The 27,624-nt window shown below is 32.5% G+C and overlaps 2 protein-coding genes and 1 long non-coding RNA gene across 4 annotated transcripts; 1 reads left to right on the top strand and 2 right to left on the bottom strand.

The window, feature by feature from the left end:
* Positions 1–1,137: 1,137 nt before the first annotated feature.
* LOC125056368 (triple functional domain protein-like) lies at positions 1,138–21,326 on the bottom strand. 2 transcript variants are annotated; one of them, XM_047659409.1, is made up of 9 exons: positions 20,065–21,325; positions 18,025–18,274; positions 16,690–16,776; positions 14,448–14,762; positions 12,775–12,915; positions 8,198–8,411; positions 2,911–3,000; positions 2,735–2,784; positions 1,138–1,798 (listed from the first exon to the last, which is right to left on the bottom strand). In XM_047659409.1, the coding sequence occupies exons 1-8, from the start codon at positions 21,198–21,200 to the stop codon at positions 2,747–2,749; spliced, it is 2,271 nt and encodes a 756-aa protein (XP_047515365.1). In that variant the 5' UTR covers positions 21,201–21,325; the 3' UTR covers positions 1,138–1,798; positions 2,735–2,746. The 2 variants fall into 2 exon arrangements, with proteins under 2 accessions (XP_047515365.1, XP_047515364.1); XM_047659408.1 differs by lacking the exon at positions 2,735–2,784 and having other exon boundaries at positions 20,065–21,326.
* LOC125056371 lies at positions 20,118–22,127 on the top strand. Its single transcript, XR_007118046.1, has 3 exons — positions 20,118–20,231; positions 20,654–20,740; positions 22,027–22,127. It is a non-coding gene; the product is annotated as an uncharacterized LOC125056371 (long non-coding RNA).
* On the bottom strand, positions 21,775–27,052 carry LOC125056369 (alpha-tocopherol transfer protein-like). The gene is made up of 7 exons (XM_047659410.1): positions 26,904–27,052; positions 26,472–26,632; positions 25,840–25,999; positions 24,782–24,953; positions 23,679–23,879; positions 22,809–22,914; positions 21,775–22,107 (listed from the first exon to the last, which is right to left on the bottom strand). Exons 2-7 carry the CDS (start codon positions 26,626–26,628, stop codon positions 21,956–21,958), a joined length of 948 nt encoding a protein of 315 aa, XP_047515366.1. The 5' UTR covers positions 26,629–26,632; positions 26,904–27,052; the 3' UTR covers positions 21,775–21,955.
* Between the last annotated feature and the right edge of the window lie 572 nt (positions 27,053–27,624).

The raw sequence follows: 27,624 nt of genomic DNA, 5'->3' as shown, positions 1-27,624 counted from the left end.
TGCTACAAGCACTTAACTTCTAATTATGTTTCTTACTTTATTTTACATTCGTTTTACCCGCGATTGCATTTGCCGTAAAATGTATAGAAATTTTACTATAATTGTTTAGAACAGTTGCAATTTAAAATGTGTTTTATCAACCTTTTTGCTATGGTGGGATCTAGTGATTAGATCGAGGCTCTATCAGCTTAAAACTATTTGTATTTGGGATTCGAACCCACTTTACTTTAGCTCCAAAGATTGACTACGTATTTATGAAACAGGTAACAGGCAAAAATTAACCCCGCCGGAAGTGTAAAAAATGTCAATATAGTTAAATGTCGGCTATATATCAATCCCAATCAAAAGTTTGTTTACCTCGGAAGCGTCGTGTCTGAAACTGGAGGTACTGAAGAGGACATCACTTCACGCATTGCCAAGGCCCGAGCAACCTTTGCACAACTTCGGCCTGTATGGCAGTCACGGATGTTGATGCGTCGAATCAAGTTTAAAATATTCGGATCCAACGTCAAGTCTGTGCTGCTCTATGGGTGTGAAACGTGGAAGGTCACCAAAGACATCTCGCACCGACTCCAAGTCTTCGTCAACCGCTGTCTTCGCCGTATTCTGGGCATCTACTGGCCTGAAAAAATCTCTAACGAGCAACTTTGGGAGCGCTGCCGAGAAACCCCGATCAGCCAGCAGATCAAACGACGCAAGTGGAATTGGATAGGCCATACACTCCGAAGGGATCCCAATCATATTCCCAAGCAGGCGCTTGATTGGAACCCGCAAGGAAAGCGGAAACGTGGCCGTCCCAAGCAAACCTGGCGCCGTACAGTCGCAGACGAGGCAAAGAGAGCCGGAAAGACTTGGAGTGAGGTAAAATACGAGGCTCAAGACAGAACGCGATGGAGACTCACTGTGGACGCCCTCTGCCCCAACTAGGGGTTATAGGACATTAAGTCAAGTAAGTCATATATCAATCCCACATAAATAATTATTTAAACAGTAATATTATGAAATATATTATATTTCTTTCCTTTTTCATACATTCATAAATGTCATCAATTCTCATCCTAAAAATTACTATTAAGAAGGTAAAGAAATGGTGGGGCAACTGCACTTACACAGAATACTGAGTATAATAAGTAAACAAATTATTTTAATTGGTTTATATATTTAATTTGAAATAAAACAATTACGATTTTTAAGCTTAAGGATACTATAGCAAATTTATAACAAGTATAATAATAATTTACAATAACAAAGATACATTTCATCTTACACTAATCATAATAATGACTGTTATGACTCTTCTTAAATACATCACATTAGGATTTAGTATTATAATAATAAAAATATATTTGAATGTACAGTTGAGCTTTTATTGCAAATCGATTAAAATTAATCTTTGGAAGAAGGTGCAGGCTTTTGTTTTGAAAATACATTGAGAGTACATCTGCACATTTTGTACTAATACAAGAAAGTTGTTCGCGTGACCACGGAATGTAATTAAGGCGCATAATTTCATAAGACGATAATTATTCATGCCTTTACCACAGTCAATACATCTCCACTCACACATTTATACTCAGCTGTAAGTGAAATCAGAATGAACATATACATTCTTCTACCCTTTGACTTTGGCTAGTGACAGCATTCTTTGGCAAAATAATTTATAATATTCGTCTCTCGTAAAGGCTTAGTAATTCAGTTGCACCACACAGATAACCTCATTCACAGTACCAGGTTGTTCTGCGAACTTTCTTGTCCCCTGAACAACGAACCTCGCCGGGCACGCCACGAAGGGAATTGTCTGAAATGAAAGAACAATTGCTTTATATTTCTATCGCCATTTCTCAGCTCGAGATAATTCAACGAATTGTCAATATTCATAAATGTGTGAACGAACATTCTGGCATTGTCCATCCAAGGGCGGTTTGCTGATCTTCTATAAAAAGACATTAAGTTTTCATAGAAACAAATCGAACTTTTATCCTACGTTTCGACCTGATTTATAAGTCGACACAGATATACTGGCAAACAAATGTACAATAAAATTTTTACTGAAATGTTTAAGTACAATTTAATATCAAACAGTAAGGCGTACTACAAGAATAAACTCTATAAATCTGGCTATAGACAGATTTCAATTTGAATTTAGAACCTAACGTAGGAAACAAACTATTTTCAGTCCATGTCAAAATCACAATGCTAGCTAGAATATTATAGTCTGAATATTAATGTATCAATTAATATTTGACTTACGACATAAAAAAAAAAGAATAAACAATCCTTGACATTAGGTCACACTGGATCACGTCTCTAATTCCATACGCCTATGCCAAAGTATTTTTGTCTATATCCACAGTTGATATCAATCACTAAATGATTCCATCTGTATAATTATTTTCGATTTTTTTGTTACTTACTATTGTTGTCACATAGAGTGGCCTTAACTTTTCTACCTAAAATATCTATTACTTTGCCAAAATCGAGCTCAAACCCCAGATAATATGGATTGTATTATCTCCTGCTTCATTATTTCACACATCAGATTACAAGGATGTAAAATAGCGCGATTCTTTACCAAACGAAATCGTAGACAGCCAAAAATAATTATTACAATGAAAACAGTTAATTACATTCCCAAGCCACAAAGAAAACCCATTTAAAAGTGGTTCAAAACTTTTAAGAAAGAAGAAGAAAAACAAACCAAAAGCATGTGTAAAGTCCTAAAATTTCTACTGACCTACAAAGTAACTTATTGGTGCATTTTGACGAAAACGAAGTCTATAAAACCTGGAGGAAAAACACTAATAATTAATATGTTAATATTTTAACTGAAAGTGCCATAATTCCCACTTATTTGTACATTTAAATTAGTATTTGAATTGAGATGTTTGAAGAACTAAAATTAATGCTCACATTTATCATCTTTGCTTTCTGTTTCCGTTGAGTTCTGGCTGTCCATTGATGCCATGGATATCCTCTTCTTACGTTGTTGAAGCAAAAGTTCTGAAATATATGAAAACAAATTAGATCTCAAAAATGCTAAAAGGAAAAAATCTTAGACCTACTAATAACTAAACTATTATAGGAGTTAATTTTAAATGATTGTTAGCACTTGTAGGAGAAGTGTTGGTCTAGCCTCTCATCTCTGATGTTGTAGAATCAAACCCCAACTACGACAGTTGGGGTTTGATTCTACACTCTCACTGTGTGGATTAAGCGAGCGCACAGTGAAGGAAAACTTCATGAGGAGACGGGCATGTCTTAGGCCTTAAAAGTTGACTACTTGTCTTTTACAAAAAACAAAAGATGACGATTCAGATACTGAAATATGAGGCCAAGACTAAAGGTTATAGCGCTACTGGAATTTATATTATAACTTGTGTTCAAATTTCACTTGAACATTGACCAACTGCTGACACGGCTCACGTGGCTGTTCCAAAATATATACCTGAAGATGCGCGATACACTGCCAGCTCACAAGAGTAATTTTAAATGTGTGTGAATAGGTGTAAGTACTATTTAAGATGTTGTTTTATAATAATTTTAATAATCGATCTGTCTTATTTATTTCTCGCTTCCTCTCAAAGTGGCAAAGCCAAAGACCAGTAAAAGGCTGGTGCACTATTATCAAATAGTTGTTTTAAAAATTACCGCAATGCATTTTAAATATCTGCAGGTATAGAGACAAATATTATGTCGAGGTCGCACCTGACTAAATAAGTGTGATAACACAGCTGATAAGGCCGATAATGTTCAGTAAAGGGCCTCACTAAATCTTTAAATATCCTATTAGTATCACAAACTTGAAAGTGTCAATGTACTCAATGATGACCTTATAAAATTGGAACAGTTTTATATTCACACATTTATCCCGGCTTTTCTGATGTGGATGGTGTGGACCTTAGTTAAAGATCAGCCCTTATCCATCAAACCTAATGGTCTAATATCCCGATATACAACGACCTTCACCGAGATGCTTATTTAATGAAACGTATTTTATATTTAATTTAATATGTCAATAAATATAATTCATATGGGTTGCCTAGCAAATTTCAGTCCAGAGTATTTTAATTAATATTAAAAATAAAAATATTTTTTTAAACATTTCACCGGTATGATTATTAGATAAATTCTATACCAATCGAAAGTATGAAGCTCATAGAATATGCAAACGTTAGGTTGTTTTTAATCAATTAATTATTTATGTGTATATTTTTTATGTGACACTAAAGTGTGATACATCTTTAGTAAAAAAGAAAGTTATAGTGATACATATATAATACTACCCAGATTAAAAATATTGATTGAAAAAAATTAAAAAAAATTACTACATGCAAATTATAAAAAAATATTTTTTTTTTTAGATATTAATTAAACATACTCTGGACTGAAATTTGCTAGGCAACCCATATGGATTATATTTATTGACATATTAAATTAAATATAAAATACGTTTCATTAAATAAGCATCTCGGTGAAGGTCGTATATCGGGATCTTATACTATAAATAAATTAGTCTAATTGCATCGTTTTAACTAAAGTAGTCAACTGTCTTATTTTATATAGTTACGTAATAGCACTTCAGTTAAAAGAGTGCAACAATTTTATTTTATTATGAGATATAGCAAGTCGTAACGTAATTAGTTTCTTTTCGCTTTATAGTGTTATATGGTTGTGTGTACGTAACGTAAGTTATATATTTTTCAACTCCTACAAATAAATATAAACACACTTTTCGAAATACACATTTAATTGAAATCGAATTGATGATTATGTGATTAGTATAATCCAGTATTGTCCAAATAATGTTCTCACATTGAAATCTAATAACAGCGGAAACGGAGGCCTTGTTTATAAGCTGACATTTGATACACATCAATTTTGCCAATCCATTGTACGGTATCTTGGCATATCACATACTGTCGATTAATTCAAATAATAAGGAATTGGTTATAACACCGATTATATAATATTAGCAGTCTGTCCGGCTTCACTATGCCTAAACTAAATTAAATAAATAAAAATAAAAAATCAGTGGCGCTACAACCTCTTTTAAGTTTAGGCCTCAGATTTCTGTATCTGTTACATAATCATTTATCTAATAGGCAAGTAGGTCATCAGCCTCCTCTGCCTTCGACCGTCACGCACCTTCGACTTTTTGGTCTAATAAAGCCGACGATCTTTTCTTTAACCGTTCGAGCGAATGTTAAATGCGCACATAGAAAGTCCATTGGTGCACAGCCGGGATCGAACCCACGACCTCAGGGATGAGAGTCGCACGCTGCTCAAACATTCATGAATATAAATACAAAATATGTACATAAATTATGATTTGCGTGGAACATGTGATCACATTTTCAATAATTCTTAAATTATTTGTATCAATTTCATTGAAATAGTGTCTTAGCTGTTAAAATATATTTATTTAGACGACAGCTTTATATCATAATTGATACCTATGGTTTTGCTTCATTTTAAGACGCTGACTCTCATCATGTATCAAACATTATTATTCACACAAAATCGTAAGCAAGTATCTAGAGCTGTATGATCATCAAAAAGCATCGATAATGCTTGCAAATTGTCTATTTAGAACAAAAACGAACCAGTTTTTACCGAACAACTAATCAGTTACTTCGATATTTCATGAGTCACTCGGTGACATATTTCCTATGGCACCGACGTAATTTTGCAAAACAAAAGGCTATTGTTTTTCAAAACAGTCTTTGCTTTAAAGAAATTAGTAGTAGTAAATTTAAATTTATGTCGTCACGATAAATTAATTCCCGCGAGTTTTAGAGCGCAGGTTTGTCCCGGTTATACCAATATGGTCTCAGTATGGATATTATGTTCTTCGTATAAACACATATTACCTTAAAATTGAAGAATTTCTGAATGAAAATAAAGAAATGCGTTTGCAATATAGGCTATCATTAAATTGTTAAGATCTAACAGGCTCGTTCAGGGTTAATGAACCATATTAATGAATAATTAAAAATCTAAAATTAAAATAAAGCAACGGTACAACTTAACTATGGAATGTCTGATTCATTAACTACTGATTTAAGTGCAGGTCAGCGGATGCCCATTTTTAGATTGTGATTGTATCTTTATTCTTTATTAATCTTTAGTAAGTTTAAAGAAAACTACTCTGAGTACAGCTGTGTAAATGAACAGTACATAAGCGACATATCTCTTACGTAAAGCATCCGCTTTGCCAATTAATCTTTAATATTAAAAAAAATAACTTCCTGCCGTTCCCACAAGCGCAGACGCATCAAGTGCACATGGCAATAAAACAAGTCAACGACCGCGCATGCGTCACCAGATAACCCTCCCTTGTCACGTACAAGACGGGAGCAGATGACGACCAATTAAAAAGTTTTCTCGCATTAACTTGGACCAGATGCGTATAACATTCTTTATGTTAATACAATCAAACGGCTGTGTGTACTGATCAGTGAAGTTAAACGACACTTTTTACGGCACAAATGTGATGGGTATCAATAGTAAATTTGCTGCTCGCGTTGAAGCGGACAAGACAAGTTCATATGTTTTTTCGATGATAGACAGCTAAGATATATATATATATATATATATATATATATAAAGGCTATGCCGCTATATCACGAAGAGAATATACAATATACATGGGCTTGTTAAATCATAATATAATGCTAATTATTTAAACTGACCTGGCGTATCATTCATTATACAATGGTCACATAAATTTGGCCATTTTTGAAATGGTTGGCAGTATTTTTGCTTAAGTCCAATTCGCGCAAGATTTGCCACTTTATTTGTCCAAACAAAAAACACTAGTAAACACTAAACAACACTTCTGCTTAGTTAATTTCCGCGAAGGCAAAAAATACGCAAGCAAAGCCACGGATGGCTTTATTACGTCAAGTCAGGGCAACGCTAGTGAAGCGTAAAATGAACACTGTTAATAATAATTCAACAAATAAATCGTGTATTGCGGTTTGCGAATCAGTGGATGTAAAATGAAATCCAAACAAACGTATTATGTGTTCAATAATTAGTTTACTAAAGTTTCAATGGTTTCGTGGAGAAGTGACAGATTAACAAACAGTAATGTTGACTTTGGCATTCACGTAACATAATAAAGTAACAAAATTATTGAAGTCTTGTTTCATGATTTGGAAAATATATGCTTGCCGCCGAAATACACACTAAAATGGTTAAAATGAGAATAAACATGTAATAAAAATATATCTTGGGCCGTGGGGTTCAAGTGCATGCGCTTATTAAAGATTTAAGTTGGCGCCTAGTAGATAGTACCGGTGACCCCAGAGCTGGGCACTTTCCTGGCTCAACAAATAAGTATCGCAACACAGCGAGGAAATGCTGCCAGCGTTAAAGGTACACTGCCACAGGGACCAAACTTTTTAAATTTGTTTTGATTTTGATTTTTTTTTTTAATTATTTTTATTGTTACTTTGTAGGTCAAGAAAATTGTAAATACTGTATTATAAAATTAGTTATAAATGAATAATAAATATAAATTATGATAATAATGAAAAAAAAATGTCAAAAAAAATAAAAAATAATAATGATATTCGTAGTGGTAATTATAAAATTGTTTAACTTACAGTTCTTAATTTAGCATAGTTAGCAGATTATATTTTAAACTTTACATATATGTATACTGTATATGCAGTACATTTCATGCATAGCCAACTTCTAAGGATATCGTAAGACGTTGAATTACATTTTCATTTTCCACGCATTATGGTTGTGGACTATTGAAGCATATATTTTTGTTGTTTTAGTGGTAATTTTTAATAATTATTATAACAATTGAGCCTTATTGAAAATCATGTTTTTAATAACTTTATTTATTATGATTTACGGTAATGCCCATGGCACAATACACACAATACTTTTATAGATAAATATATGCGTCATGAATATGTATATCAGGTATGTGCAAATTTAACGCAAACGAAAACACAACGGCCCTTTGTTTGACTAAAGTTGTATATATATTAAGTTTTAATACAGTTATTAAAACCTGATCAAACTGATACTGATTTAGTTGCCATGGAATTTATGTATTTTTACACAACGGGTAAATAGCAGGCTCATCTGGCATTTTAAGAATCGGTAGGCCATGAAAGATCGAAAGTCGATACCTAGATTTGTAATTTTAAAGCTGTTTTGTCTGAATAAACCATACCCTTTTTCTGCATCGCCTGCTCCCAAAGCAGTGAGGTGATCTCTTCCACCCAGCCGTTCCGGATGACTGGGTCCCTTGTTTCAAGTTTGTAAGACTTGAGATTCCTCTGCTTGTACCAAATGCTGAATTTGTATTGGTCGTGTTCTTTTGCCGTTATACCGAGATCATCGACCGGTATGTGATCTTTGTATATAAAGAACTCGACTGTCAATTGCTGGAAGATAACATACATTTTAAGTATTTATTATAATGTATCCTAAGCTGTTATTGACATATTCATGTCTTAATTTATTACAACTAGCAATGTTTCTGCACATAAAATAATAACTTTGATATGAGTACAGAAATATTTATGAATCCATGAGTGTGAATATTGTTGTTGGTAATATATTACTTGCTATTAAATAAAAATGTTAAAACTTAAATTCCGCTATTACACTTAAAATCTATAGCTGTATTCTTAATAGATAGATACACGCGAGTGTTTTAAAGTCAAAGTTAAAAATCTTTTATTCATATAGGCAATGTACATTTATGAACGTCATAAAAAAAAGAACAAGTTTGTGTGTGTTTTCTTTAATTATGTACATTGCTTAACAAGAAATAAGTAAATTACAGATTGTGAACCAATAAAAACAGAAAACCACTTCGTTTTCGCATATCAAAAGAGTTTTATTTTTTCCCTTACTACACGAGATCTAGACTAAAACAAGTCCGAACAATTTCTCTGTCTGCGAAATCTTCCGACGCCACCGAGGCGCGGCCGCGTAATAAACTATTTTTGTAATATCTTCCCACTATTTCATTATACGCAATAAGTGCAAGTATCTACGTAAAAGGTAGTTTTATTTCTACGAATTGTCGTCTCAAAGTCTATACAGTCCAATAATCCGTATTGAATTAAACATTTTGGTCACGAACGTAATTTTAGTAGGATAAGGTCGACCGGAGTTTTTATCTCTATGATTCTTATTTGAATTAATGATAAGGATTATTGAACGGCAAATTACTGTTTAAATATATTAAGGATGTCTCCTGCCAGTGACTAAAGTCGAAATGGGACAGAGGGCAATTACTGCTGTTACTTATGTTTCATTTAAAATTCACTATAAAACAAATATATATTTAGTCTATACCTACTCTTTGAAGGACTCGGTAAACTTTTAATAAAAAATACTTAGACATCTTATTTATATTTATATACCATTTACATGTGTTGCCAGATGGCTAGATATTATATACACGGCGTTCCAAAGTTATGGGACATGAAGGGAAAGTACCTTAAATATCGTAGATAGGGTATTTTACTGAAAGAAGACTTTATGTTATTTTTAAAAGTTAGTAATTCTGCATTTAAAGATTTTCTAAAAATTACTTGCCTCGTCTGGGAATCGAACCGACTTAAATGTAAAAAAATAACAACCCTACTTTTATGATGCCAATCGAAAGAAGGACCAAAAACTAATAACTCTTCTTAAGTAACATAGTATTTTAAAAGAAAGGAACAGTGTGAAATTTGTCATTTTAATCAAATTCAACACATTATCTATCGTATTTGGTCTAAATCCCCTACGAGTCACTGAAACGAATAACCAAGTGCGTTTTGCTGCGTTTTTTTTTTAACTGAACTGACTTTTAAAAAAAACGTATTTTCTGAATCCATTTTCACCAAGGAACCTTGAACACAGCAAAGTATTTAGAAATACTTCAAATTGTAAGAGATGAGATAAGAAATCTTTCCGCGGCGGAGCAAGAAAAATAATTTTCCAACAAGAAGGAGGCTCCGGCTTATAATAGTCGGAGAGTAGCAGATTTTCTAAATGAACGTTTTCCTACTTGGATTGGTACGAATGGACCGATTAGATGGCCGGCAAGATCCCCAAACCTTACACCATTCGATTTCTTCGGTACGTACGTACGTACGTTTAATCTTTGATACGTGAAAGATATGCTATACAAAAAGCGATACGAGAACGTGGGCGAGGTACAAACTGAATTGTGCCATATCAAGTATTCACCATAAAATGATAAGAAAATCAACAGGCAGCAGACTCATTAAAAGATTAGCGATTTGCGTAAGACAAGAGGGATCACATTTTGAATATTTATTTAATTAATTTACAAAAAAATACCCACTTAATTGACTACGGCAGTTTAATGTATGTTTTTAATTTGATTAAAATGAATAATTTCACGCTGTTCCTTTCTTTAAAAATACTATGTTACTTAAGAAGAGTTATTAGTTTTTGGCCATTCTTTCGATTGGCACAATAAAAGTAGGGTTGTTATTTTTTTACATTCAAGTTGGTTCGATACCCAGACGAGGCAAGTAATTTTAGAAAATCTTTGAATGCAGAATTACTAACTTTTAAAAATAACATAAAGTCATATTTCAGTAAAATACCCTTCATGTCCCACAACTTTGGGACGCCCTGTATATGACGTACTCGTACAATGATAAACTTTCTCAATATAGATGAACTTGCTAAGTACTATTTCATAACATTATTATCATTAAGAACTACAATCATATCGCTACCCGCAAAAAATTTATGGTTATAATTTATGAACCAGTATTCATAAAGCATTACAAGGTAATGTATGTAACTCTAGTATACATATGCAATATTTGAATTAAGGTAATTAAGGTACGTAAAGGTTGGAAAATACATTTATTATACTATAAGTGCTGAACGAATTAATAACCCTGGTGTAAGGGATTTGATGTAAGAACGATGCCTATACATTCAAAGACCGAAACTCAGAGATAACTAAGTAGGAACTAAGGGTAAAATTCAGATTCAAGTCTTCACGCTAAGTTACTAATTGCCAAATCCGATAACCAGCTAATATTAATAATTCATATTATACTGCATATTACGACACTAAAATCTATTGAATATGCCAGTAGGGGAAACTGATACGGAATAAAATGTATTCATTTTTAATGCCATTTGATATAATATCAAATTGATGAATCATATGATGAGTCATTATAAATTGTTTACGTTAAGATTGTTTATATGTTTTTTTTAAATAACTGGGACGTTGATTTAACGTACAAATAATCTTTATTGCGAACTTAATAACGCTTAGCTTTCTTGGAAGTTGGTGCAATTTAAAAAACATCATTAATCGATCGAAATCATACTTGAATTTTCTTATTAGAAAACAATTTGTGTTATCGCATTTGAGGTATTTTTGCATTGAAAATGTATCGTACTTATTGCGTTTTGAAATAGTAATTATTTAAATGCTATCTGAAATCTATATATATATATATACGGCTAGTATATATATATATATATATACTAGCCGTTTCGCGCCCGCTTTGCTGGACGAATTAAAATAAATTTTATGTTTCATTATTTTATTTTTTTTTCATATTTTTATTATTCTTCTTTTTAACTTCCCGCTAAGAAAATTGAAATATTTCGAAAATCGAGTTTTTAACAGATGTTGACGTTTAGAGGTTCTAGGAAGCCTCTTTTGTTTTTATTAGCGGGAAAAAATTTCATAAAAGTAAAACAGAAATAAAAAAATGAAGGAACGTTGGAATAAAAAAAAATAAATAGCCATAAACCATCTAGGAAAAATTTCGCATCGAATAGTGGTAGTTTCATGTCGATACGATCAGTGGTTTAAGCGTGAAAGAGCCTCAAACGAACACCATTTTCTTTTTATATATATAGATATACGAGAAGCAGGTGAAATCGGGGTCTTCGTGGTGGGGGTCTTTTAAATTAACAACTACTATTAGACCCAACAGTGGAACTGAAGATGTCAATAGAATCAGAAGTTTTTACTTTAGAATTATTTAACGTTCTCCTTTTATGAGGTATTTCAGGACAGTAAAATAGATTAAAACATCTAGGTATAAATATATAAAGGTAAATTCTTATTTATAATAATACTAACTCGAAACAGAACAAATCTAAGCGTACGACCAACCAGGCTCCAGAAAATAAACCACTCCTTATATGGAAATTGTATTCGTTTTTACAACAAGCGAAATATATATATATAATAAAAATTGAGAATTATCACTGAATAAATTCAAAACTCTCGTTAATCGTAAATGAATCAATAAAGCTTTTTATGAATTTGACGATTATTTAAATCTTGGGATTGATTTGCACCAGTTCAAATATTTATGGTTTCTCTGCTTTACATACAATTTGTATGACTCAAAAATGGCGATTAAAAAGAGTGGCGGAGAGTTTAATGCCAGTTCTTCTTACCCGCTCTAAGCCTAAGCCCTTGACTTGCACACTGGTAGTAAATGTAAATTTAAAATCAATGCAACATCTTTTCTGTTGAAGTTCATAAGTGTATTCGGTTACCTATACGTATATGAATAAAGTTATTATGAGGTTGAGTTTGTACTGTACAAACAAAAGTACCTACTGGCAAAACAAACACTCATTTCAATCATAAACATTTTGCATATTATAGTATGGAATAGAAGAGGCTTAACTAAAAAATCATGAGCCATTTTTATACATTATTTATGAAACCTTAGCCAAATACGATTCTCAGAATAAAGTTAAAATATATTTTATAGTAGAACGACAAACCTTTCTATAAACAGTTGTAATGAGCACCAATTTGTCAAACAAAAAGATTCTCATGAGCTGTCGCCGCCGGCGCGCGTTGTCCATCGCGTAGAACTCACTCTGTCTTAGCAGTCTGCCCTGATTCAACAGGTTCAAATGTGGCTGGAAAATGTATTACTTTATTGTTCAGTTTCTTAATAGATATTGATAGATATCTGTAGCAAGTACGTTCTCGATAGCTTAAATATTACAGCCACAAACACAACAGTTTAGGAACTTCTAGGCTAAAGTTGAGCTCTTATTTCTATGAAAATTAATTTTATACTCAAAGAATTTTAGAAAATTGATTCATGAAATGGTAACAGCCTAGCTTAGAGTGATAGCCCAGTACGATTCCAAACGCAGAAGTCGTATGGTCGATGTTCCGGTGAACTATTATTTCTCTTTTTATAGCCCAATTAAAACTACATACTTTATTCCGAAACACATGAAAAACCAATTTAGTCTTAGGTCCATATTCTAATTCATACCAAATATATCATACTTCATACAGAAAAAATGGTTTGACAGCTCTTGAAAATAGATTTAAGTTTGATTGGTCGTTCTAGAATATCGGGCTTAAAGTGAGACTAGCACAACAGGCTAATCACCTCTTTAAAAAAACTACCAATAATACAGATCAGAAATCAGATATGTACAATGTACATCCATAAAGGGTTGTGTGTCAGTCAATGTATGAATTGTCAGAAAACGATAAGAATTTGCGTTTGTGCAAGCTAGTATAATAATAATAATATTTTTATATTAATCAGACAAATACAGTCTATTGATTGATTATGACGTGTCAATTCAAAATCCCCTTGTTTTCATTTACCGATGGAGTCATAATTATATAATATACTCGACTCTTGTAGCTCGCTTTTTAAATTAAACATGAAACATAAAACACTTTTAGCAAAGTAAACAGATAACGTTCATATAATATAAAGACCTTATCGATTATTAGAAATCCGATTACATACTTGAGGTATTTAATAAAGATTAACAAAATAAGCATATTCACATCGGAATTATTAATATCATAAAATTTTAAATTTAAATATTATTACAAGTGAAAGAAACGGATTTTGATGAAACTATATCATAACGTATATAACAAAATACACAGACTACAGTTTATAATATTTATTTATACTTTATTACCTTATACAATGTATGTTTATACACATAAAAAAATCAGGTTACATAAGTTATAAGGCAACGGGTGGCCTTATCGCTAACAAACGATTTCTTCCAGGCAACCCTAATGTGGAACAATAAAAAAGAAACACCTAATATATAATAATATTGAATACCAAACGACCTTGGTTAAAAAATTTTTGTTCTTTTCTTCATATTTGAATGATTATTAATACTTCATAAAATCATAGTTTTGCACTTCTGGGGCTCTCATTATGTTATTTTTTCTTGCAGTTGTTGCTTGGTTATTAAATTATTTTCATATATATATATAATTTAAATTTATTTAAATTAAAGTAGTGCCTAAAAATTTAAGCCTTCAGCCTAAAGGTAGTTTTCGACTCCTCTACATCGTAAAAAGCGCCGCGTTCTTATAGATCTTAACTACGCGGCGGACTTTAATATGGCCCTTATCAATAGACAGTGATTTAAGAGGTAGTATAAAAATTACTTACAGGGCAGTCCCTTATGTTCTCCAATGCCATAATCCCGTCAACAGCTGTTAGAACACACTCGACCATAGTCTTCGCTAGTTTTAAACTTTCTAAAGGCGTTTCATCACTTTCAGATTCTCCGTTGCTTCCACCTGTCTCGTCACTGTCCACACTTAATTTAGATATTCTAGAGTCGGACTCACATCTCTCATTTTCGTAATTGATGTAAGTTTTCACGAGGTCGTCAAGAAATAGCTTATACCTAGGTATCCTTTGAACCGGCTCTAAAAGATAGCTAGAGAGATCCAATCTATCTCCCAACTCTAATTGTCGTCGCTGCAAAAAAGAAGATTATATGAGGTGCGATAGAAAAAATAAACAGGATGTTTTTATTGCTAAATTGGGTACATATGTATTATGTATATAATTATATATCTTAACTCGTTTCCCGATAAAACAATAGGTACTTCATTACGCCTTGTGGGAACTACCCGAGGTGGTTTAAGTGGGTATTGCTTACCCAGTCTCTGTATAGCAGAGATTCTGGTGGGGATCAAGTACCACATACACGTGCTTTCGTGGGCAGGGGATACGCAAATGCATTTTCACCTTGGATATAAAGAAAGTTATAAAATCTGTCAATACTCGTAAGAATTTAAATCTGTCGTTGCCTGCTTTGGTACTCAATAACTTTGATTGAAGCATTTCCGAAACATCCAGAACAGAGCGTACTAATTCTTAAAAGGCCAACAACGCACTTGCGAGCCTTCCGGCAATGTATCGCTTAACATCAGGTGAGCTTCCTGCCCTTTTGCCCCCAGTTATATGAGAAAAAGTAAAGGATTTATCTTAACTACTAACAACGTTTTAACAATTTTCAAAGTTCAAAAATCTTAATCATCATTCATCGCTCATCACTCATCACTCATCTCATAGTTATGTTAATTAATAAATAAGAAAATGCTTTACTCAGATTAGATATATTATTATTTCACTTATGGTCATGTAATAATCATAATAAGGAATCTGTGGAGCTAAAGAATGAAACAAACATATCCGCAATGTACGATCGGTGGAATTTAGACTAATTATTTTATTTAATAAATAATATAATAGGATGTGCGATCACGATCATGTGGAATTACTGGAGCAGAATTTCATCCAACTAACTAGACTGAGAAGTTTGTTAGGAAGGAAATGGCGCGTGACAGACGTACGAGCTTTCACTACACCGAAATTTATAATTTTATTTAGCCTATATTCATGTTAATGATACTTAATTGCACGATTAGGTATAAACCTAAATCCATCCATCCATTATTATTCCTTTACATATTACATTTTTTTAGTTAAAAGTGATTTAAAAAGCTTTCACACACTAGTACTAATTATATTATCAAAAATTTGTTTTGAAAGTTACCATAATCTACCCCAATCGTCAATACTGCATTCGAACTGGCAGCTGTCATTGAATACACTGCCTGAGTCGTTAAAAAATGTCACGCAAGTGAAGTCGCGGGAACAAATTAATATAAAAAACACAAGAACAAAATATGATTCGTGGGTTGAGGCGTGGTATGAGGAAGTATGTGTATTCGTGACAATTCGTGATGTATATCACATTCTTTCGAATAAAAATCATTATCTCAATAAACGGTTTAGTGTGTAATGTTGATGCGGGAAAACCCTATTTTTACAACTACTCGAAATATTAACCAGATAGCTTGGTTTGACATCCGCTAAGTGACATTGATAGCAATTTCGTAATCATTTAATTCAGACAATTATATATTTTCCTAATGTTGTCATTCGTTCGAGAAAAGTGCTTTTAGGAAATATTTTTTATAACTTAACTTTCTATAAAAATACTACTCTATACTCTGCAAATAAATATTCTATCTATCAAATGAAATGAAAAAAATGAGATGAAAACATCATAAAGAACCGACCTGTCTTAGAACCTATCTACGACGTGTATGCACAGAATGATGATCACCTAACTAAATACATAAGAAAAGCAAAAGCGAAGTCCAAAAAATTACGAAATATCTTTAATAATATGTTCAGTGTTCAGTTCCTCAAACAGAATAAGGACTGCAAATATTTGAGTTTCATTCATAGTACCGTAGTCAAGATTTCAAAAGATACTTCTATAATTATCTATATATTTTTATTCTAATACCATGCGTGACCAACTAAGCTTGTAGGCATTTTAATAGTCGTTACATAGGTAGGTGGATAAAATAATGCAAATAAAAATTACCTGGAAGAAATGCTTGTGTTCGTAAACAAGTTTCGTTGCTCTTTTATTATTTCTAGAATACATCACATACATATTAAACTTTTGTTCCTGCAACAAAAAATATTATTAGCTTGTATTAATACCTATCTGATCTAGTGATTAGATTGTCGTTGAATCTAAGCTACCTTTCAGCAGGTCATATACCTTTTTTTTCTTGGCAATGCCCTTATATAGGTTTGCGAGTAAATCAGGTGATAATGATACACCAAATAGTGTACTCCGTATTCATTTCTGAAGTCGCTCTTTTAGACAAATATGTCAGAATTCTTACAGAAAACTGTTGGCAACAAAATTTGACCTTTTGAAGGGCCTAGTTTTACTATCTTCTATAAAGAATCTTTAAAATATTTTTCTGGTATAACTACATCGATTTCGATTGATCCGTTACAACATGAAAATCTGACACACAAAAATGCATTATATTATAGTATGCATTGATTACTAACATTCGTATTTCATGTCTATTACCATTGTTCACAAATCAAAACAAATAACAGTGGAGTTTAATATATAAACATATTTTAATATATTTACCGCATTATATATATCAACGCAACATTATTTATATATTTATTATAATATGACGCATGTAATTGTTTTATCTGTATTCCGAACATACATCCATCAAGAAGCTATAAATTTTACATCTACAAATAGGGAAGGTGAAAGTTGTTAAAAAGAAAATTCTAAAAAGATAAGTAAAGAATCACGCGCATTAAATATCGGACCATGACACCATTGTTTCGTAACGAGTCCATCGAAATCTATTATTAGCATTTTTACCGATATCCTTGTGATCATGATAATGCATTTCTGTATTGTTAGACAATGTTTTTGTTTGTATTTAACCTATTCTAATTTAAAATATCCTTATGTATGTAATATTGATGTATTAGTTGATTTTAGGCACCAAATTTCTATAACAACATTTTTAAAAATTATAGTTTGTAAGTTAAATTGTTTCAAAAAAATATCCATTTGTTCTCAACTAAGCTTAATGTAGAATAATACCGTGCTAAGTACTTCTATGTAAACAAACTATTTGATAATGAAGATTGTATTTTATGTTTACAAATACACATTGAGTTTTGTCAACTAGACTGGCTTCTAAATTGAAAATACGACGTGATTTCTACATCATGCATTCGTAGATTCATAGTTTTAAACAGCGGACACGACGACTATATCAACCTACTCCAAGTTAAATATTTGTAACCTTTATTTTCAACTAAATCTCCGTCGATATCCCAAAGATTATTCCTTGTATACATAATTCAGTAACTTAAAATAACTTACAAATCTCCGAAAACATTGTCCAAGTTTTCTTAGATCATTTTCGCAGTCTCTCAAAGCGGGCAGAAATTCCTCAGCATGAAACCGACATATCCGTTCAATGTTCGCAAAAATGTCTGTTTTCATACCCATAAGCGTGATTGGTATATCTTCCCGGGACATTTCGGGAATGTAATCCTCCACCACATGCCTGAGTCGTTCCACGTATACGTTTTCTGTGTGTATCAACTCATTGACGCGTTCCGTCATTCGTCTGTAAAATTAGAAAAGGGTATAGGCAAAATGATTTCTTCACCCCGGAAACCCAAAATATTGAGGCTGTCCAATATCCATTTCAATTACAACGGAGATGGTATGCGCGTTAAGTGTATATCTAGGTTTGAAACCAAAACAATAACTGTTTATGATTCGTATGTGTTCGTATTTTAAAAACAATGAAAAGGCAAAATATATCTGCTTTATGCTGCAGTAGTTGCCCCAGAAACAACTATTACGTTGAGCTTTCTTATAAATACAACTTGTTTAATTTCAATGAAACGTTACTTAAACTTATTAGGAAAGATTAAAACTGTGGGAATTATGACGTCACATTGTATAATAGATACAATACAAAATTAGATTTTTCAGTTTAAGTTTTATATGAATTTCAAATGTTATAAGTTTGAAGGTCAAGGATATTAAAATTTGTAGCAGGTAATTTAACTTTCTATCCACATTTTTATATAACCTTGGCTTAGATAGCCCACGCGTTTTGTTTAGAAGAATTGATTTAAAATTATTGGCACTGTCATAATATCGTTATATAATTGTTCTTATGTTTATAAAAGACCTTGATTACCATAATAATTATTAAACTAATAAAATAATTAAGTGAGAAATACATTTACGAAACTATGCCATCTAGACTAGCAGGTTGTGAGTTTGTTTGTATGAAGTAATCTCTGGAACTAATGAACTGATTTTGAAAATAACACCATTAAAAGGTTTATTATACGTGGCATAGTCCATACAGAATAGTGACAGTAAGTTACAATAATTGTCAATTATCAACAGATATTTTCTAAATTAATTACAATTATCGTAAATTATTCCAAAGTTATATAAAATAATAATATATTGTTTTAGATCATAAATAATCTAATAAAACATTAACTGGTAGTAATTACTCAGAAACCATACGTCATTCTGGAAGATACCATGACCATGAATAAACAATTTCTAAAAATATGAAACATACTTTCATAAAGTTATATTTAGAAAATTCATGGCTTGGAAGAGCCAAATGATTTTCAATTACGTGTAAAGAGAGAACTGTGAGAACGGCTTAAGTAAATAGACATTACATCATTTGTAAACGTGTGCGATAGTGACGAAAAATATATTTAAAATAACATTTTAGGTTATTTGTATCTGCTAATTGCTATTAGTTATTTATCAAAGTCACTAAAAACCTATTAAACGCGGTTAGACTCATGATAAACATTTTTACTTTCTAGACAGTTTTTAATGTATTTTATTTTATACTTAATTTGTGGATGTGTAGGTAGAAATTCCTTTATAAATACCAATGTTACACCCTTTCAGATTGATTTAATAACGCGAAATAGATGAAATAAGCCTATATATATATATTAAATAAGTTAAGAGGTAATATCTGCTAAGATAACTACCTGCCTGACTCGTATGAATAAACATCAAGGTGAAACCACATATGTACGTAGTACGAATGTTGTTTATTTGTGTGCATTTATAATTTTGCTTGTGTATTGTGTTCATCAACAATTACTACCATTCAATTTGTTGATACTATCTTTTGCATTGGAATGCATTATAGTGAGTCTGACTATATCAAGCGTAACCAATAGTATCAGAACATGACACTTAGATACAAGAAATAGAACAAAGACACGCTAATCATATCAGCATTTCATTGGTAAAACGATAAATTATCAGATACGCACATACCTATTCACAATCATATACGCAAAATACTCAATATGAAAGACTAGAAAATTGCATTTAGATAAATGTTAAGTGCCTTACCTTCGATATTTTTCCTTTTTTGATTCTACTGGTAATAATACCGGTTCCGTGGACTTTGATACACACCACTCGTTAACTGCACTCACTGTGAGAAACTCAGTGTCGGGAGCATGGCACACCTCGGAGCCAAACTCGTCGGAGGAAACCGTAATACTATCATACTTTTGGTAAGGAACCATGTCAAACGATGATATTGATTTAATGCTAACATTGTCAAAATGACTGGGATCTGCAGATGTAACCGATAAATTATCTGCCTCATCACTTTCATAATCGTTCATTAATGTATCCGTTGATTGGTCTGTCGATATGGCATCTGCCTTGCATTCATCATTACTCACTACATACTCTTCCCCTTCTTTTAATTTATCGCTATCATTGGAATCACTGCTACTACAACTACTACTACTACTACTCCCACTAGACGACGTATCTATTACATTAGGTTTTACTTCTTCTTCATTATCCGACGATTCCGAAAGTTTAAGTCTTAACAATTTCTCTAAATCACTTTGCCTAACACCATACGACCACAATGTTTCTCCACCATGCCCTTGGCCAGCGATTGATGATTTTCTCCTTATAACAGGCGGTTGACGTGATCTTCGCAGAGCTACGGGTGATGTAGAAGGAGTAGCGTAGGAGTACCGTCTTTCTTTAACTGGCTTTTCTTCAGGTAAGGGTGATTTACTGTCAATTGAAGAACTGTCATTAAATGCAGGTGGTGGCGGTGGAGCTGGCCTATGAGGTTTTAATGATGAGGACTTCCTATCCGATACGAACCCAGATGAGCTGGATTCATAACTTCCTTCGGAGGCATTGGATAAAATCGAATTCACCGACACATTAGAATGTCTATCTTGTGGCGTTTTCACTGGACACAAATGCTGGAAATGAGAGTGAATAGGACTTACAACACTAGTTAAACTACTTGAAAACGGATTATTTAGCCTCTCCAAAGATTCACATGAACCATCTAGATGTACACCGGTTCTTTCGAACCTAAGAATCATTTGTTTCACTGTGTTTCTGTGTTTTCTATATACTACTTCGTCATTTTCCGAAACATTACCAGACGAGGGAAGGTCGTTTAAGACCGGGCTGTTAAGGTTTTCTTGTGACATGGTGACGTGCATGAGTTTAGGTATTGCACACACACCGAAAGAATAGAGAAAGCGCGTTCATAACAAACACAATTAATGCAAACGTATAGTGCGCAGCGAGCACTCGCGTCGACAGCGCAGCACAACTGGCGGTAACGGCGCCCGCGCCCCCGTCACCGCGATAATACGATGCATACGTCACTCGTCCATCAAATCTATCTTTGATGCTGAATTATATCATGATTGTATCTGAATACCGACTGATAAGAATTTTTGGGACGTGTCTTTTATGGTGCGTGTTTTATAATTGTTAGATCTTAATACATTTGTAATCGGCTTTATGGAGGCCTACAATTCGACGCTAAGTATTGTTTTGAATATGTGTTTTTATTATAAACGTATGTGTTAGTCGGTATTGGGCCGGACATTTGATTTGTAATACACTTTTATTTACTAAGTAGGTATTTATTACATATTAAGTAGGTTATTAATAAAAAAGCAATCAATTTATCTTTAATAGTCGTTGAGTAGCGTCGTCGATTAAATTATCCAAAAGCTTATTACAATTGTAATTCAACAGCAATTCATTAAAAAGGGAACAACTGGATTAGAAAAAATAATGTACAAGATGTTTATTCGCTTCCAATGGTAAACACCATAATAATATAAAATATATTTAAATGTTTACTGAACAATTAAGCTTATCCTAATATATATATAGACATAATATTATAACCTCTATAACCTCTCTAACGACTATGAGTAGCCAGTACGGCTGTATCTATTTCTTAATCAAAATCCAGTTTTCTGAAGGACCCATCTACTCCGAATAGAGAAGAGGTTGTCTTAGGATTTTCAGGTCTTCGGGACTCGTCTGAACACGCTTCCTCTTCGGCCAGGAACCAATCACGATTACTCTCAAGTATGTGTGTCCAGTAATCTGTATGTTTAATTGTAAAATTTCATTATATTAAAACAATTTTTGGCTAGGTAAAACCTAGAAGTATTGTAAGTGTAAAATACTTAAATTTGTATATACATATTATCCTTACATTTGTATATACAAAACCCTTTAAAAACTAACTCGTAGTAACAAATTAACCTATCCTATAACATGGATGGATTTATGTTTTGGATTCTACAGCATTGGGTTCCGTGAGCCTCTTTACAGGATGTGTTCTACCTTGGATTCTGCCACTAACATTGACCCTTTTTCGCACTCCTCTACTGCTTCATTTAAGAATAAGTTAAAACTCTTAATGTCTTAAGCCTTGTATCTTCCTTGTTTTTTTTTTATAGCTGCTAGTTTGTTTGTCGTTCTCCTAATTTATAAATTTTGTGCTGTCATGTTTTGTCTTGTTTTACTTTGTATTGTATTTCATATCAGAGAAACTTTTTGTGGAATATGTCCAATGTGTTTATTTTATGTTTTACTTTTATTTAATTTTTATTGTATAGAGATGTACAGCATTAAAATGGCGATAGAATTCGATTATTTACGCTTCGTCGTACAAATACCATATAAAATGACGTGGTGGACTAATAATTAATAAGCCATTTCTTTTGGCCCAGGGAAATTACTAATGAGATCCACAAAGACATTATTTACTCTTTGCATAAAAAAATCAAAACATTAATCACCAGAAAGATCTTGTACAGTTCCATTGTTCCCACCGTATTCTTCTGGTAATAACTCTTGTGGAAATCTTTCGTGAAAACTATTCAAATTCTGGCCATATACAAAAATCTGAAAGTTTTAAATAATTTATTAAGTAGTCTTAAAAATGAATACCCCTATCAATCTATCTATCCTAAATAGTAGTAGGTGAACATTGAAGCGCGTAATCTTTGTAGCACTATCCCAAAAATTTCTCATTTAGACGTAGTTTCTGTATGTAGATTTGCTATGTCAATTTCTATATTCCATTCAGATTACATGTATAGAATGTTCAAAATAATCAAATATAAAAAAATATTATAAGTCAACATTACACTGTCTAAACACTTTAGCTAATCTGTCTCCTTTCACCACAACGTAAACAATTACACAGAAAGAGTGTAATGAACGGAAAGGCTCTCTCTCAATTTTGTTGGTGTGTTTGGATTGAATTATACCATTTGCGTTTCTTTCTTTAAATTCATATTTGATCGTGTTTTGCAATTCATTATTTAATAATCCACCTTCTATTTTTTTTGGGAGTAATCGGGCAGGAGACTCATCTGATGTTATGTGATACCGCCGTCCATGGACACTCAATGCCAGAGGGCTCGCGAGTGCGTTGCCGGCCTTTTAGGAATTGGTATGCTCTTTTCTTGAAGGACCCTAAGTCGAATTGGTTCGGAAATACTCAGTGGGCAGCTGGTTCCACATAGCGGTGGTGCGCGGCAAAAGAATAGATATATAATATACAAATAAAACTTTTGCTACTTGATTTTTTCTTCATGACGCTTTGATAGTTGGTGCACCTAAACTGGGACAAAATACAGAATAACTTGATTAAATATACGTACTCTATCCTTTAATTTCTGACTCATAAATGCCTTTACTAAATTTAATACGGTTTCCAATCCTGGTGGTGGGTTTAATATGTGAATACTCTTCATTCGAACTGGCAAAGCCTTTTCAAAAGACATTACGACTTTTTTCGCTAAAGCCGGCGTCCATTGACTCAGGGCCGCCATTCCTATATTCTTTAAGTCCACTATCACTTCCTGGAAGACATTAACTATTTATTATTATGTAATAACCACCAGGACCTCAGCCATTCATGTCTGCATAACATTAATAGAAGGGTTGTGTACGAAGTTTGATATCTGAAATTTAAAATGAAGGTTTTTTGTGTCTACGACAAACAAACACACAAAAACATTGTAAAACTGGCAATACCTGTCATAGTGAGTTCACTATTTACTTTCAAAATCAAAATAATATGTATGCATCAAAGTATGTATGCATCAAACGTAGTACTTATATTAACCTTAATTATTAATTAGCTGGCGCCTGGGAACTTCGTCTATGGGACTAAAAAATAATTACCATAAAAATTGGGACTTTTTTCCTTTTACTCGACATTTACATTTATCTCCGGTACAAAAATTCATCTTATTTTTTTCAGCTGCGCAAGATATGTGTGTGAAGGCGTAAAGAATAATTAGCAGTATATATTTCAGAGATTTCCTAAAATATTATGTTTCCTAAAATATAATATGTTTCCTAAATGTAAAGACACTTCGGACTATCACTCAAGTGTACTTACCCGATGGAAGCGCATTTAATAAGGACAATTTTATTTCTGACTGTGACCATTCACAAACCTAATGTTAAATGCACCTTTTCCTAATTAAACGCTTTCAACCCTGTATTAGTTAAATCGTAATATTAATGATAAAGAAGTTGACTGAAGAACGCTGTGTGTAGGTGCCGAAGTGGCCCTCTATCATCACTCCACGATCTGAGCTGAGCGCGTCCAACGGACGCCTTAATATTGCAGTAAATATAATATTCAGTTTGATAGACGACTTTCCTACAACTGGCAAATTCTCCATATTCCTCGCAAATTCTTGCCAAATTTGTACCAAGACCTAAACGCTAAAAAAATATTAAGTTATACTACCTCTCCACATATAAGGAAATTGTCGTCATCTCGAATCATAATTTCGACAATCATAAATGCAACTTTCATCAGCTGTTCGACTGGTATCAAGGGTCCGTCGCGAAGGTTGAGCCGCACAAACATAGGTCGACAACCATCCTCTTTTGCACATTTCTTCAACGGCAAAAACAAGCTGAAATCCAAAAAAAATTAAAAAAGCCTACGGCGCTTCTATTGACCAGGTTATAAAAACATAAACATTTGAAGAGATAACGATCAATATTTAGTACTTAATTAAGCCAATAAAGCCTTATTTAGAAGGCTAATGTCACAATTTCTGAGCTGCTGTACGGACTACGAACGCAGCCTTTCCCGCTTAATCACGTAGAAATATCGATTAAGTGTTTATTTCACCGATTTATTTTATGTATGCCTTATAGGCAGCTATTGTGTCAACCAACTAAATCAATATTTGTTTCGCCGAAAACTTAATATCTCAGGAGATAGCTCACCATACACCCCGTCCACGACCACGACTGCGGCATATTAATTAAAATTATCAAGTTTAAAATCAACACAGTTGAAACTTATGAAATATAGCTGTTAACGTATAATTGTAAACACCGTTAGATTGTAATCTATCTCGCGAGATTATAAACTGTCGAAAGATTGTGAACCTCAGCGTACTGCTTACAATTTAACGTATTATTATTCGGTAGATTGTACTACACTAACTTAGTTATCCTTCAAACTTCTTTGGTCAATTACAGATTAATTTTACTTCCCAACAATTTCATATCACTACCGAAGAATAATACCTTAAATTGTAAGCAGTTCGTTGAGGTTCACAATCTTTCGACAGTTTACAATCTCGCGAGATATATTACAATCTAACGGTGTTTACAATTTTACGGTGACATAGCCACAGGCAAAATAATAAGGCTTATAAATATTGCTTTTTTGTTGTAAAAGAGCATTTTTACAAAAGGTATATTTTTGGAAAATCAGGCATTAATATTCCAAATTCAAAATACTGTATCCTTAGTTTCTTGATTTTTCGTATATATTTTAATTCTTACCCCTTTCTCAGTACTTCATTTAGTTTCGGATCTAAAGGATCTCTGTTCTTAAATATCTCAGGCACCAAAGTCCTTAAAGTATAACTCATATCCAACTTTTCCTTTGTTCTTTCAAGGCTAAATTTGTTACCACGTAGAAAAGATAATAGCCATTGGTCAGCTAAAAACATTTAATAATCCGATTATTTACATATAAACAGTTTTCTCAAGTTCTCTTTAAAATGCTCCAATCTATTGCATACATGCCAAACTACAAAGACGGTTTTAATGGTAATTCTATTTTACATCGCAACCATACCGAACTAAATTATTTTATGCTAGTTCTAAAGGTAACTGATAGATGTCGTTGTAAGTGATAGGTTCGAGTGAGAAATTAATATCGTTTACGTTACTTCTACAGGGTATTAAAAGATGACGCAAGTTAACATACCTCTAACCTTTAAATAGTTTTATGATGATAAACGACTAGATGGCGTGGTACTACATTTCTATTAACTAACTTCTTTAAATAGTTTCCTAAACAACGAACAGATGGCGTTGAAATACATAAACTAACTACTAGTTGTATTGAAATAATATTAGGCTTTTAAAATTAATTAATAATTATTAATTAAATTGCGAGTTACACTTACATGGTTTTACACTTTGTAAGTGAGGTTGTTTCTGAAGCCAGTCCCTAATGGCTTTTATATCAGAAACTAACCTTTCTGGTTGTTCATTTAATTCCTTTTCACATTTTTCCTGCAAACTCTTTGCTATTGGTCTTAGATTTAACATATTATATATCATATATCTGTGAATGAAATAAAAAATTAATTTTAAATATCTCCTACGTTATACAAATGTCATACGAATAATGATTAAGGACTAGGTATTAGTTAAATTGTAATGGTATCAATTTTGTTGTATACAAATTATTTACATAAGTTTAAAAGAATTTTAAAATTAAATTTACCAATTAGAATACCTTATATGATATTAAAACAAGCTAGCCAACGCCGCAAAATCTACTTTAATGATAAGGTCAAGTTTTATAAATATTTTTAAACACAAATGTTACTCACCTTGCGACCGCTCACAACACGAATTCAAAGTCAACTAATATAAGGCAAAAAATATAATGTTATTGCATTAACCATTAATTTTTTAAAGACTTAATAAACTTGTTTACAACTTGGCAATCAGTTGCGATAGCTAAAACTTAACGTTAAAGTTGTAATAATAATTAGTCCGCATAAAGACAATTAAACTAACTAACAATTTTTCTAATTTAAATTGACTGGTGTTGAAATAATAAGATCCTATTAGTGTAGATTATTTTTAAAACCTTCGATTTATAATCTAGTAAGCAGGACGCTATGGCGAGAGTTTTATATTTTTCATGAGACATTTCAGCTATTATCCTGAAAACTATACACCACGGATCAATCCCCTGAAAATGCAAATCATTTGACATTGTCGATTGGAAAAAAACTGTATAATCTCATCCTGGTTAAGAAACCAAAGTTATTTTTTTTATTTCTCAAATCATTAATTATAGTTAAATGCGGGTAGTCATTTTCCTACTTCCGTTCGGTTACCTGTTCTTCAAATATAAAGTTTTTCTCAATAAATATTATGTAATACAGTCGTGTATATCTGTAATAGTCGATATTCCACTATAGAATTGCAACTAAACGCTTGATTTAGCCATGCCCATGCGCATTGTCAAGATAATATTGCGATGTAGGTACATATATCGCATTAAAATAACTCGTAATACAGATTAACATATTATTCTCATCA

The sequence above is a fragment of the Pieris napi genome, chromosome 15 (assembly GCF_905475465.1).
Source record: "Pieris napi chromosome 15, ilPieNapi1.2, whole genome shotgun sequence".
Lineage (NCBI taxonomy): Eukaryota > Metazoa > Arthropoda > Insecta > Lepidoptera > Pieridae > Pieris > Pieris napi.
Note: the sequence above shows the minus strand (reverse complement) of the source record. Positions and strands in the feature narration are given on the sequence as shown.

Excerpts from the sequence above, each read along its gene's own strand:
- LOC125056368 (XM_047659408.1), bottom strand. The coding sequence starts at position 21,200 with ATGCACGTCACCATGTCACAAGAAAACCTTAACAGCCCGGTCTTAAAC. Across the intron at positions 16,777-18,024 it reads GACAATGTTTTCGGAGATTT|GAACAAAAGTTTAATATGTA; the intron begins GTAAGTTATTTT and ends TTTTTGTTGCAG. Across the intron at positions 1,799-2,910 it reads AGAAAGCAAAGATGATAAAT|ACAATTCCCTTCGTGGCGTG; the intron begins GTGAGCATTAAT and ends CTTTCATTTCAG.
- LOC125056369 (XM_047659410.1), bottom strand. The coding sequence starts at position 26,628 with ATGATATATAATATGTTAAATCTAAGACCAATAGCAAAGAGTTTGCAG. Across the intron at positions 24,954-25,839 it reads AATGAAGTACTGAGAAAGGG|CTTGTTTTTGCCGTTGAAGA; the intron begins GTAAGAATTAAA and ends TTTGGATTTCAG. Across the intron at positions 22,915-23,678 it reads GTCAGAAATTAAAGGATAGA|ATTTTTGTATATGGCCAGAA; the intron begins GTACGTATATTT and ends TAAAACTTTCAG.